This window comes from Corvus kubaryi, unplaced genomic scaffold, assembly GCF_017639235.1.
Source record: "Corvus kubaryi isolate FWS band 111438036 unplaced genomic scaffold, C.kubaryi_AGA036_p1.0 37334, whole genome shotgun sequence".
NCBI lineage: Eukaryota > Metazoa > Chordata > Aves > Passeriformes > Corvidae > Corvus > Corvus kubaryi.
The window spans coordinates 19,829,053-19,843,825 of record NW_024581108.1 but is presented as its reverse complement, the minus strand read 5'-3'; the positions used below and the strand labels follow the sequence as shown (position 1 = coordinate 19,843,825).

The following is a 14,773-nucleotide window of genomic DNA, read 5'->3' as shown; positions in this document are numbered from 1 at the left end:
TTTTTTCCCCTTTGTACAGCCTTTATCTGCCAAGTAAGTTCCAATACTAAGGTTTGGTTGTTTAGTTTTTCTGTACATCCAACCAGGCATCTCAAATTTCTGTTATTCCATGCACAGTTTTAAAATCAGTATTTTAATAAAATTAGAATGGGGACAGTTTATTTAAGTTTTGGTGACTTGATTCACTAAGGAGAAACCCAAAACCCTGCATAATTAAGCACAGATAAAGCTGAAACACAAACAAGAAAATCATGCTGTTTAAATTTACTTTTTGTTTTCTTGATATATGTTTAATTTTAAAATGAAGAACATAGTTATTCATATTGGAAGGAGCATCTGTGTTATGTTAGGGGCTGTTCTAATAAGTGTGAGAGTTATAAATCCACACTGTATAGCTGAAGTTAACACATACTTAACACTCTTCAGTTTAGTGAATATTTTCATGTCTTTGCACAGGGAAAAAATTCCTATGAATTGAACAAGGAAGGGGTGTGAGTTGGGAAGTTCATTTTGTGTCATTTCATCAGAAATGGTTGACAGTGTATCAGTGTAATAGTGGACAAAAGCCCATTAAGAACTTTCATGAATAGTTTTGTACCTGTAAATATGATATTAATGCAGTGCAGTTATTTAGGTTTTTTGTTACTCAAAGTACTTTTTGTACTACTTACATAGCACTTCTGAAATTCATGTCACCTTATATTTTTAATATTTTGTGATGTATTCAGACCAGAACCTCATAATAAAGTTGTTGTGTGTGTGTATATATGTGTGTGCGTGTATTTAGGAAAGTATTATTTTTTGTTTGTGTTGTTTGGATTGTTGGGGTTTTTTTCTGAATATTGCCTTATTTTTAAAGCTCTCCCTCCCACCTACCCTGTGGAAAGGCATTGTTTTTATTGTGACATTCTGATTTTAAGCAAAGATATGAGAATGTGGAAATACCACGTATTCTCACTGCTTTTTCAATTACAAAGTAATTTTTTCAGTACTGGCTCCTGGAATTCAGAATTGAGGAAAGGGACACAGTATTTCGTATTTTTATAATTGCATCTCATGAAATAATGAAATATATATATAAGTATAAAAAAAAAGCTTAGGAGAAATTGCAACCTGTATGTCTCGTCTTCTAATTTATACTATGGAGGGCACTTAATTTTACCAGGGCAACAGATGAGCTTCAGGCACCAGCATTCTTCACTTGAAGTGAGAAATTGAGTTCCAAGAGTAAATAAAAACAAGATTGAAGGTTTAAATCCTCTACTAGGCTTTTTGAACTTATATACTCATTAAATGTTTATTGGAGTGGTGGGATTACGAAGGATTTGGGCAGCTTCATCAACTGGTATATACTTAATCACTAAGTAAAACACTACATTTGATAGAGTGTTTCTCACGATGCCACACTCAATCCATATTAATGAAAACCGCTTCAAACTGATTTAATTTGAGAGCACTTGGCAGCTCGAGTGCTCAGAGATCTTGGCCTTTTCTTGACAAATTCTCAACGCTGTCCAGAGCAGAAGGTGCACTCTACAGTTCATGTCTAGTGAGACAGCCATCAGCTGTGTTTTAAATCTGTACTGTGGATACTTTTTACCTAAAAAAAAAAATTTAAAAAATCTCTCTCTATATATATATATAAACAGGAGGCTTTTTTCCAGAAATATTTTAATTTGCATTATTTTGAGAAAACTAACTTATGTCAGAACATGTGTTTGGAATGCAGAATATGAGTTCAAAATCTTTGTAAGAAAATACAAGTTTCCTGTTAAAGCTCATTGTCTTCTCATGTGTTGGAAAGGCTGGTGATTCATAGTTCTTTAACAAAATATTGCTTGAAAAAGAAATACCTTGTAAATAAAGTCGAGGTGTTTGTCTGCTACCTGTGTTTGAGTTGTTAGACAGTGAAGATTAACGTACATGATGGTATCCTTTAACCTTTCAAGCAGCTGCTGCCACAACAATGCCAGTTTTTGGTAAGAGAGGTGGAATGAGGTCAAATGTAGCTCTGCTTTAAAACCTGTATAAGTCTTTAGCACAAAAATACAATACCCAAGATAGAGAGCCTTGCTTTTAACAACCATGAAATTCCCAGCTGCCTCCAGCAGCCCTATAGTTAAGGGTGTTGCGTATTCACTTCCAAGGCTTACTGTATATAAGACAAGAAAATATTTTCAGTATTTCTTTTAATGGGGTCAGGAAGAGAAAGAGAGACAGAGATATATTAAATTAACAATTAAACTGTTTTTTGTGAAAATCTTCCTCTGTCTATTGGAAAGAAGAGTTTCTCTGTTACATTAGTTACTGAAGAATGAGCTTACTCTTGCCCAAGTAGCTACATTGCCATAGGAATTGCTACACCTGATGCCATGGAAAAAAATCCTGCAATAGACATTTTTTAACAAGGAACATTTTTTGGGGGGACTGTTTCTTTGTGTCTGGAAGCACTTCGTGGGTGTCTTGTGTTCCGACACATCAGAGGGTTTATCCTAACTTAGGGTGGTATTGTTATTAATAGTGGATTTTAATTGCTGTGTTGAAGCTTACTGAGTTATACATGTGAATAATACTGAAGTATTTTCTTTTATTGGAGCTTGTTTGTCTTGTCATTTTTACAGATGTTTGCTACTCTTTTATTATGACAAAGAATAAAGACATTGGCTTTGCCTTTCCAGGAGCTTTATCTTTATATACCTCTGCCAGCTCACCTCCTGCTCCTCTCTCAACCTTTCTGTCCACTGACTTTTAATAAATATGTGAAACATCTCTCTTAGCACAGATTGGTATTGTCACCTCAATATATATTCCTGCAGTGTGAAAATGAACCGTGTTTTTCTTTTCCTTGAATTCTGTCTTTTAGGTTCAATTTAGAGGCAGCACCATCTCTCTCACGTATGGGTTCTTTATTTCCTGAATACCTAGAGCAAAGTATGCTCCTTCCATGATTTGGTGTGTTCAAATAAAAGGGTTTTTTTTACCTTTTCATTTCCTTGGTGGTAGCAGAATATTCCTTCATACGGGGCTTTCTGTAGCATCATTTTTATCTGTGTAACTCAGAAAAATGTCCCTTATTATTTCAGCTATTATTATTAGGTTTATACTGAACTTATTACAGATTAGAGGTGGATGAATTACCACTTTACAGATTCTGATTAAACGTAAATAACCTGACCACTAATCTACATGGTCTGGTTGAAACTGGGGGACAGGTATAGAAGTATAATTCTAGGTTCTCAGGAAGAGTGAAGCAGCTGCACTATGGTAAATGTCAGTACATAAGCTCCAGTTAAGTCCCATGTCAGTCACCATTTTCTTTCCAGTCTTGCCTGATGTGTGTTAGCAGTTCTGTCCTTTAATTTGTAAATTATTTCTGAATTTGTGGGTAACTATTGTTTAGAAATTTCTGCTACAACATACCAGCTTAGTAGCTTCACTGTTTGCCTACGCACCCTTCATTTTTCATATCTGAACAACAGCTTCATCTTTCTTATCTGGAGGGTTGCTGCTGGGTATGGGTCTCTCCTCAGCATCCTCTGTATTTGATACTAAGTAATGGATGTTTTTTGACATTGTCTGCCACACTCCACATTTTCTCCTCTTTCAAAGCTTGTGATTATAGATCTTAGCCAAGTTTGGTGTTAATTACTGGATACTATTTGCATTATGTACGATAGCACTACAAGTGCAATTGATTGAAATGGAGATACAACAGTATAATAGGATCAAATAGCTGGAAGATGAAAGTAGACTAAATCAGGCTTTAACACACCTTTACCTGGGAGAGTGGGTAGCTGTTTGAACACCTTACCATGGTTCATATGGATTCTTCATCACTGATGGATTTTTGAGACTAGATGTTTTACTGAAAGGTAAAATTACAGGAAGATTAAATTAGGAACTAGTTTGGGGATGTCTTATGCCATGTATAATACAAGATATGGGATCAGAAGGTCACAGGGATCACCTCACTCCTACTTTAGGAACCTGTGGGGTACAGTTGTATTTCACATCTCTTCTAAAAGGCTATAAGGTAGCTGTGTCCAAGGCTGATCCCGTGATCTCCAAGATCACCTTGGACAGGTGGATCACCTTGTGCACTTCAAAGATTTAAAGTGCAAATGTGTCCCTTTGTTTATTTGAATTAGCTCTCATTGCATAAAACCTGGAGGAAAAAATTAAGATTTTGATTTGTTGGCCTACCAGCTTGACAGAACATTCATGCCTCTAGCAGCTGTTACATCATGAACTTTTCTGTCTCGGTCATTACTTGAACTTGTAAGCCTGAGATTCAAAAGTAGCCATTCAGGTCTGTGGTTTTGCTGACCCATATGATGACTGCATTGCTATTCCCATTCAAGTTCATATTCTTTTGAGTTACCTGAGTTATTCACAGTATTAGGAACTGGCTGAGAAGCTTGGAAATCCCATTACCCAGTGATGCCAATTTAGTCACCTCAAGATCTATGGTTTTTTTGCCTCTGTGACAACTTTTCTTCTAATTCCGTACAAAGGGTATTAACTTCTCTGAAGCTCAGAAATGGTCTTCAGCATGCACATATTCTGAAAATATATCCCTTGTTGGCTTAAGTTCCTCAACTCCTAAGGCCTTTGGAAGTCCATCAGGTATTCAGTGCTTAAAACCTTTTTGGTATCCCTTACCATTGTAGGAACTAGTAAAAGTTTTTCCCTGTTGTATTTTTTTTCTTGGTTAGAATTTCATGCCAAGTATATAACCTCTGAGTCATATTTTTGAGAAATCCAACACAGAACAGTCTAGTGCTCCATTAGTAGGCTTCTTTTGTGGAATTCGAGACTGTTCAACAGTTTTGTAAGGCTATTTTAATAGTATTGACTGAAAAATACCCAGTATTAGTCATAAGAGAATCCTAGAATTTACTGACTTTTCAAAGGCTTGAAATAAACACAACCAAAACTTGCTTATAAATATGTACTACCATGGGTTAGTAAAATAAACAAACATGAAAACAAACCCACACAACAACAGCAACAACAAAAATCTTCAAGCTGTGAGCCTTCTGCAATCACGCATTTTTCCAAGGAAAATATACCCCTGGCTTTCAGGAATATTTTCCTAATCATGTTTTATCACTTCAGTTCCTCCTGCCACCTCTTTGCATTTATCACAGCAGTATGCCTGTGCCCACCCTTAACATTTTGGATGAAGTATCAGAAACAAGTACAGTCTTTTATACGTGATGGAGTTTAGTCTTTGTATGGTGAGATTTGTTGATGCAACAAAAATTACATTCCCTTGGGAAGTAACTCAGTGTAAACCTCCTTTGTGTCTGTGCCTGTTCTGTTTACTAAAATTTGTCCCTAAATCTTTAAGCCTAAAACTGTACATATTTTGAAACATTCTGTTGTACGGAATCTCACATTTAACAGTTTCATGGGGTTGTTTCTTTGGAAGTAAAAGTGTTTCTCAAGAGCCTTTTTTTCTGTCCACTCCCAGTGAAAAGAGGAGAGCAAAGCCATCCGCTTACCACAAAGCAGTGCCACCACAAAGGAAAGATTAAGGGTTTAGAGAGAGGTCAATGTGGGTTTTTCTCTAACTAAACACTTTCCTAAAGTTTCCTTGTGGAAAAAATAATGAAGTCATCTCAGAGTTTTTAAAGAATTTTTATTTCTTTTTCACCGTCTGCATTCGCTTGTCTTCTCAGCATGGATGTTTAATCTTTCTAGGCTTTGTGAATTGGTCCAAATGAATAAGTGGTGAGCTGTCTCTCTAGGAGCTAGAGGCTTATTCTAAGGCCCTAATCACTGAGTAAACACATCTTTGCCCTCCCTCTCTTACAACTGCTATATAATAGTCGAGATTCTAGCACAGTAACCTGGATATTGCAGGGATCTACGCTTTGAAATGCAGAACAGCTGATCCTCAAAAACAGACAGTGCCTGATCTTCTCCTGCCTCTTTCGTCTTTTTAAATTAAATATCACCACAGAAATGCTGTTTTATTGCATGATATTGTGCATCAGTGCCCTGTATTTTCAAGTTTAGTTTCAGTCAACATTGTTGGCTGCACTTATATGGATCTCGGCATGTTGGGCTTATTAATGGCCCTTCCTGGCACATGTGTACGTGGTTCTGAAGAACATTTAAATTAAATTAGACAAACAGTAATGCAAATTACTAATCCCTTTCCCAAAGTTGAATGTTCAAATGTTCCTTCTATAAACAGTCATTAAATTTTATCCAAAGCCAATCTATGAGGTGAGAGCCGTACAGGGTTTTTTTGCAAAGACAGCTTGTCTCAAAATTGCATCCATGTCTTGCTATCAATACACATCAATATCTAGGGTTCAGTGTTACTTCTGATGAAGAGATTTGAAATTACTTTAAATAAAAGTCTGAAAATAGCACCATATCATCTCAGCAAATATGTTCAAGTACTATTTTAAAATAAAGTTAGTAATTTATATGGGTATGGGGGAATGGAAAGCTGTAATTTTCTAAATTGCATTTCTAACTCATTGAATGCCAGTAGCAGAATCATAATCCTTAGCTAGCTCATAGTCTCCCTGTATTTTTGCAGCCTGCTTTCTATATTTGCATGCACACAGACTTGCTTTCCAAAAGGTGGTCTGAGATTTTCATGGGAACACACCTGCTGGCAACTCAAATTTTACTTGATAGGGTTCTAGAAGAACAGCACAGAATGTTTTGCTTCAAGAGACCATAGACACGATCTCAATGTGTAGTGATAGAATTGTTGAGATTGGAAAAAACTTCAAAGACATCGAGTCCAGCCATTAACCCAGTGCCACCGTGCCCACCACTAACCCATGTCCCCAGGTGCCACATGCACACCTTTGAACACTCCCAGGGATGGTGATTCCACCCCTTCCCTGGGCAGCTTGTTCCAATGCCTGGCCACCTTTTCAGTGAGGTGAGGTGAGGTGAGGTGTGGGCTCCCCACATCATTTGGCTGGATGGAGAGCTGGCAGAACATCTGGCATATTGAGCTACAGCATTTGGGTGTGTAGGCAGCTGTGTTGTTACTTACCCGTTAGCCTCTTTGTTTCACTACAGAGGTGGTGATAGCAATGCACTATCATTTTTTTCAGGTTGTTTATAACTTTTTTGTGGCAGATGCTGTCCTATCAAGAGGTGTGTTCCTTGCTCAGGGAAATGTTCCACATGTTATTTTTATTAGGCAGCAAGCTAAAAAGTTCACTCATTTCTTACGTCTGTTAATAAGGTTTTTGTTTTTCATTCATTTCTTGTTCTTTTCATGTTCTAATATGTAATATATTGTATTTGAGTACTCAAAATATTAGGAAGCGTCAACAATACTTAAAAATTTGCAGGGATGGACCATTTGACTTGAAATCTGCTGGCTATTTTTTGTGTGTGCACGTTGAGATACTTGTCACCCTTGATAAACCCCATCCTTGGTACTAACGCACAGACCTGCAGCAGCAGCTTTAAATTGCTAAGTAGCCTGAGGAACTTTTCACTCATCTCTTGTCATGTCTTTTCCAGAGAAAGCTTCTTGCTATCTACCTCCACCATGATGAAAGTGTACTAACCAACGTCTTCTGCTCACAAATGCTTTGTGCTGAATCTATTGTCTCCTACCTGAGTCAGAACTTCATAACCTGGGCTTGGGACATGACAAAAGAAGCAAACAGAGCAAGGTAAGACTCTGGACCCTGAGTGAGCAGCTTTTCTCAAGGAATGCCCTTATCTCTGGCTATCAAATCTTTTGGTGCTTAGTATCTATTTGGGCTTAAATTTCATGCTCATTCTCAGCTGATCAGTGAACTTGTGCTGGCTGACATTCATTGACAATTGGACTGGCCTTGTGTTCATCACAAAGTGACTTCTTATTCCTATGCAGGAAAAAATAGTTGAAGAAATTATTTCCTTTTTTTTTTTAGTTTATTTTCAAACATAATTCTATATTCAAACATGTGCCTTCACAGTTTTGCATTGCAGTGCCATTATATTACATGACATTAATTGTGTGTATGTTGGTGTAAATGCATGAGAGCTGTCTGGGGTAATAACTATTGTTGTTAATGAAAATTTTATTTAAAAAATAACATACATGTGATAAATTAGTATTAAGAACAGATTATGCAAAAAGTTAAATGCTTGCAATTCATATGAACATTTTTGAACTACAATTTTCTTACAGAGCATTTCTTTGGGAATGTTCAGATGTTTTGGTTTTAATATAATAAAGGTATTAATATAATAAAATCTGTCCTATGTCTTAGGTCATAATTTTGCTGATGAGTAAAGAAATTAAAACTGTAGATTCCACCTCCTTCTGCATCTTCTGTAGATTACCAACAAATTTTCTTAGTGTTATGCTAAGGCCTCTCTCTTCAGCTGTTTATCAGTTGATCATGATCTACTGAAAAGAATTATTTAAATTAGTAGTATTATTGCTGCATTTAGAAATTAGGCTTGTTTGGTTCTCTAACTTGGACCTTATTTCATAGCCTTTATTTACCCAAAAGATGACTGATAAAGTCTTACCAGGATAACATCTTATGTATGTCACTATAATTCCAGTTATTCTAACTTCTGACTGAAAAATGCAACAGTCATTTGGCCTGGAATAAGGTTGACACTTCTTTACACAATTCCAGTGATTATTGAACAATGAAAATTATACATTTATGTTTCTTTCTCTTGTGGATTATTAGAATAGAGCATTTGTGCTTTTCTAGTCTTCACTATGTAAATTATAGTTAACATTTCTTTACTGAAGTGGCCTTGGAAAATGGAACAATCTCTTTTTCTAATGCACTTTTTAAATGACACTTGTGTTTCTCAGGAATTCCTCACTTGACCTTCTGCATTTTGTCATTGGAGGGATCAGCAGCAATGTTTCTAGTTTAAGTTATTCTAGAGAAGTGTAAAAGGTTATGGAAAAAAGCAGTTGTGAAAACAGATTAAAAGTTTCTAAAAAAGAAAAAAGTAAGAGAGGAAAAAGAAGCATCTAGGTTCTTTCATGGGACCAAATACATAGATTGGAAAGTTGCTTAAGTCTTTTGGTGTTGCTATTCATGGGCAGTAAGGAGCCTCCTCCTTTTCTTTTATCCCACAAGTTGGTGGAGAAGGAAACACTATTTCTAAACCATCTGTAGTGGCTAAGTTCAGTTGACTACCTGCTGTTCTATTGTCTGCTTTTCTATTTAATTCTCTAGTTTCTTTTATTTTACAATGACAAAAAATTGCAGTGTAGTTTCTTTTGAAAAACTGTGTTTGAGGGGTTTTTTTATGACTGACGATCAACAGCCATGTAATTGCTTTGTTGTGTTTTACTAAAGAAATCTATTAAGTAGCACAACTTTGATACACTAGTAATAAGAGTTTGCAGGTTACGCAGACACCTGTGGTGACCAAAGCGACAGAAGCTGCTTGTTAGAAAGAGCCTGTACAGCTGTGTCCTATTAACTCCTTATGACACTTCTTAAAACACAAAATAAAGGGCTTGTTTAAGGCTTTATAGCTGCTCTCAATGAACTTAGTCACTGATTGTGCTGGACGATAGGGTTTTTAAGCCTTCATTTTTTTGCTTTCTGTTAACAACAACAAAGCAACTGTCATATTAATAGTGAGGTCAAAAAATAGTGAGGGGTAAACAAGGCACGCTGGTTCGACTTAGAATAATTTCTCAGTTGTGTTTGGTGTCACATCCTGCTCCTTAGACTGTGATTTCTTCAGAGGGGGCATGATGCTTCCTTCTCCCTTTGCAAAGTGCCAGTGCACTGTGGGCATTCCCATAAATAAATACTCAGCCCCCCTGTTCAATCACTACCCTTCATGTGACACAGTGACAGTGGTCTTGGGAGCCCATTCTCTTCTGTATCCCTATGAACACAGTTAAATGTAACTTTTTATTTGAATGGTGAGAAGACAACAGCAGCAACAGGAGGAACTGGGTTTTGCCTGCTGTTGTAGCCCAAGAGTAACTCATTTGTACTCTTAAAATTGCATTGTAAAAATGCTGGAAAAGCCAGGGTGAGACTGCAGAGGAATCAGGCCCACTTGATTTACAGCAGTCAACAGGGACACCTCGGTGTCAGTAGTAAAAGGCATGGTTTCAGTACTGTAGAATGACATGAGTAAATTGAAAGAGATAAAAAGACTTTCCTTGTATAAGCCAAAAAATCTGACTGTTCTGATCTACAGATGTCATTCTATTCCAAAACTAGTTCTAATAATTGTTTCCATTTTTCTCATTAATGAAATGGGGGTCCATCCTGAACACTGTCGAACAAAACCAGCTCCAAGATTTTGTCGTTTTCCCCAGTTTTTAATGTGTTTGTTGGCTGACACTGATACAGGAATGTGCTTTAAAACCTACATTACTGTACAATAGCATGCTTCTTCTGAAGTCTCTCAATCTTCAATATCCATTCCAACAGATTGAAGAGAGTCTGTAGGTAGGAGTAAAATGCTGTGTGAGCACTGAGTGCCTGCCAGCAGTAATGCAAGAGCATCAGCATTACAACTTTGGGAGTCAGATACTAAAAAATTCTTTTCTGCAGCCACCCAGGACTGTCACTTTGTCAAAATGAAGGAGAAGTCTAGTTAATACAGTTGAGGGGAAGTTTTTTGGCTTCCATGGGTTTTAATTGCCTCTGACATCAGGTTTGCTGTGAAGGGAGCAGTTACTTTGAGTAAGTTCTGTGATTATGAATTTTTTCATTAATCATAATAAAATTACAGTAAAGAGAAAATAAAGTAAGTAGCCTTCATTTAGGAAAATAATGTGGTGCTTTTATAATACTGTTAAGGAACATATATGAAATCTTTATCTCCTATAGTTTAGACTTCAGCTTAGTGAGCAACTCTTTGAAATATTCTTGTGATCTGTTCCTCATCAAAGGAGGAAAAAGGCCACAAAGCTACACATATATCTCTAACTTTAGCTCTTGCTATATTCCACTCAATTTGAGGTGAATCGTGAGCTTAAAAATCACTGTTTCCTTTCAACTGCTTGCAGTGGAGATTACTACCTTGCCCCTTCAGACAGCAGAAGTGTGGGGAGAGGTATCAGGGCAGTGGCAGTGGGGTTTGACTGCAGTGGTGCTGGCAATTCTGGCCCTACTGTTTGGTCCAAGCTTGCAGCTGCTTTGGGCCATCACTTGGGCTGAGCAAGTCCTCAGGTTTCCAGAGGGATTCCGGGATAAATAAGTGGGAGAGCCAGACATGAACAGCTCTAGTTCTGGTACTTTCTGACTTCAAAGAATACCATTGTTTTAATATAATTATGTGCATAAGAGTTGTATATATTTATGCAAACACATGCCTGCCCGATTTTGTTAATTCATTAATACGCATTAATATATTTGTATCCAGGAAAGATGTATAGTGATATATACATACACATGCACACATACCTTATCTTGGTACTCAGCAATTACAAACATAGATCATGCATAGTATTAAGAGCTTTCCAGCACACATCGTGTTTGCCAAGCAAAACGAAGCCAAAACCATAAGACAGTGACCCAAAAATCTGTAGCAGCTTTTTAGCTTTTGATATCATTGCCCTTGGGCACCGTATTTCAAGGTGCTGCCAGCTTTGCTCTGATGACAGGTACTTGTTAGTTTTAATGTTCAAATGATGGTTTTTCACTTTGCTTAAGCTTAGGAAAGAGTTAATTTGCTAAAGTGCTTCTCAGCAGCAGGTTGTCTTCACCTGCAATTTCCGTCATCAAGTAATTAGCCATATTCACAGTTGCTGACCCTTAATTCTAACCTACTGAATGATGCATGCCTGGATGAAGACCAGTTGACCATATTACTCCAGCTCCCCAATCCCATTTGATCCTTCAGCAAATATATTGCAGGTGTGGGGTCTGTGAGAGCAGGAGGAGGTGAGTTAATTTCTCACTGCCTCTTCAGGAGTGACCACAGATTCTGCATATGTTGCTTGCAAAACTGTTGGATGTGTTCTTTAGGCACTAAATCCTTGACAGGTTTCACAGAGCAGTGTGAAAGCGTTTTCTATTGTATTCTGCAATTTTTTATTTAATTTACTTTAATAGCAATACAGTGCCAGTCAATAAAAACAGGTCAGAAGTCTAATTAATGTTTTAAAAATAAAGGTTCTCAAACACCAGGCGAGTTCGTCATTTTCTGTATGGTTTGTTTGGAGGAGGAAGAGGAAAGAAGGTGAGGAGGGAACCCTTCTGTTCCATGATTACATCCCACCCGCTCATTTTCTCCTTTTCTCCTTTGCTTTTGATTTTAGTGGCGGTCTTAACAGAATGTCAAGATCAATTTGCAGCATGGTTTAACTCAAGGTTTGCATTCTGCCAGCAGCAATTGTCCTAACGAACAATGCCGTGTGTTCTTGTAACTTCAGAAGCTTTTAGAAGGCTCATGGCAAGGGCAGCATCTAATGACTTTATTAGTGTAGGGTTTCAAAATGGGCTCGGTAATTGTTCGCATCTCTTTGTCATTTAGTCATAATTACTGCACAGTATTGTTCAGGGTTGCACTTGTGAATAGTTTCCTAATAGCACTGAAACGAAGAAAAAAAAGGAAAAGGATAAAAGGTGATTGTCTCTTTAGATGGAGAACAAAACAGCCTGTATATAGATGATGGTTAAACTGTTTATTATACACCCACCAGAAAAGGTAAGATATCCCTGCTTAAATATTTATGTGCTTCAAGGTAATTTCATGTTAGTAATCTAAAAATGTCCAGATTTGGAAAGCTAAAAATCAGCAGAGAATGCATTTTGAGCTGGTTGTGATTAGAAAGATAGGGATGTCTATAATATCCAACTATAAATAGAAAGCAGCCTCTCTGATGTTATCAAGGTTTTCAGTGCATCAGTTTATATGCCTTTAGCAATGTTTTAAGGTCATTTGAGAAAAATAGTTATTAAACCCAAGGAATTAATTAAACTGATAGATTTGTAAGCATATGTTTTAAGTCCCCACTAGAAAACCAAGTCTCAAAGAATGTTCTATCCCACTGTACTCAAACTACAACCTAGTTGATTAAGCTTGTTGAACAGAAAAGGTGAAAAATTCAACTTTTTTGTGTCCTGTGCAAAAGACGTGAAGGCAGAAAAACAGGTGGTCAGGACAGATTCATTGGACTGTTTTGGGGAAGGATCTGATTGTATTCTCTTACTTCTTGGTTCTTCTGCTGTATTTGTGCAATCTTTCCTCCAGTTTGGAGACTCTCATTGACCTTACAGAATTGTATTTTACTTGTCAGGATGATTCTTGTGAAGATTAATCTGAATTCTCTGACTTCCAATGTGCTTGTAGCTTCTCCCACTTTATCAACATCTGTAAAGTAACTGAACACGCTCTCTGTTCTTATCGAGGCTATTATTAAGTCTGTATATTAAATCTACCTGTGTCAAGCCTTGGATATTCCTTAGGAAATCATACAGGACGTGATAGGTGATGATGCAAATGCATCTTGTGTGTTCCATTCTTTGTGCAGTGTTCTAGCAAGGGCTCAAGGTATATTTTATTTATGCTTTCACCAGTGATTTTGTCTGATGTCCAAGGATGGCGTAATGGATTTCTAGACTGCTGTATTTTAGTCTGAACAAGGTTATGAAGTATTTATCTGATCTGTTTGAACCTTTCAGGATGGGAATCAGATCTTCCATGTTTTAGGAAGAGATAGATGACCCACTCATGTAGGCTTTACTCTAGCATGAAGAAAAAGTGCATAAAACCATTCTTTTTAGCATCTGAATCTGATGTTTAGTATGTGGATCCTGAAGATGATACCCATATAATTTGATCTAGGCTGCTTTCTGCATCTTTAAAACATGCCTTGTTTCTGTTGCTGCTTGTGTTTGAGTCAGGAGTTACGACCCTACCAGTGTGGGTAAGGCAATAACTCTGTATTATGGAGACCAAACTTACTCTAATATGCCTATTCAGGACCTCAGCTTTTACTCTTTAAAAAATGTAAATACCTAATAGAAAAATGTTATTTTTACATTAACATTTTAATGAGTCTTATGTTGACTTTGCACATTATATAATTACTATTAAAAAGAATCAGAAATCTTGCATATTTAATATTCATAATTGTTTTCTTCATGCTCAACAAAGAAGTTACTTTTTTTCCAAACCCATTTGTGAAATGTTAAAGTCTCTTTAAGGTTGGCTTTGGGAATTATCTGGTCATATCTGGAGAAGAGTTGTTCCTCATTCCTCCCCCAAGAAAGTCTGTGGCATTCACACCAGTGTTGGCATGAGCTGCTCTTGTCACTGGTACGTGAGCGAGCTGAGCAGATTGTGACAGCAGCAGAGGAAGGGAGCTGGTTGGTAAGAGCAGGACAGATGGCACCAGTGGCTGTAAGAAGTGACACCAAGAAGAAAAAAACCACTATGAGGGGAGATGTTGGCATCTGGCATCTGTTCTGCTGCTACTCAACCAGGAAAGTGTGTGTGCCCTTACAGCAGCCTGGCACAATGTGTCATCTGAAGCCAGGGAGATGAAGCCTGATTCCAGCCTGGATTATAGAGGACCCCAAGGTGTCATAACCTCTTAGGTTCTATGTAGTCAGCCAGAAGTCCTGCATATAAAAATTCATCTCCCAGAAAAAAGTTATAAAATCTTCTCAACACACTTAAATACTTACTCCATTCAGAATTCTCTGCATGAAAAACCTATACCTATAAAAGCATATTTTGGGACTGAGTTATTGGTTGACAAAGTACAAAATAGATTTTTTAAAAAAAAATTAACAAACCAACACCTTTGACCAGTACAACTAATACTGTAGGAGTCTCT

The 14,773-nt window shown here is 37.2% G+C and overlaps 1 protein-coding gene across 1 annotated transcript in view; it reads left to right on the top strand.

The window, feature by feature from the left end:
- Positions 1-14,773, top strand: part of FAF1 (Fas associated factor 1) — a 151,073-nt gene that overhangs the window by 103,878 nt on the left and 32,422 nt on the right. The window contains exon 13 of the mRNA XM_042030662.1: positions 7,510-7,664. Within this exon, the coding sequence (XP_041886596.1) occupies positions 7,510-7,664 (155 nt within the window). The remainder of the gene's footprint in view (positions 1-7,509; positions 7,665-14,773) is intronic.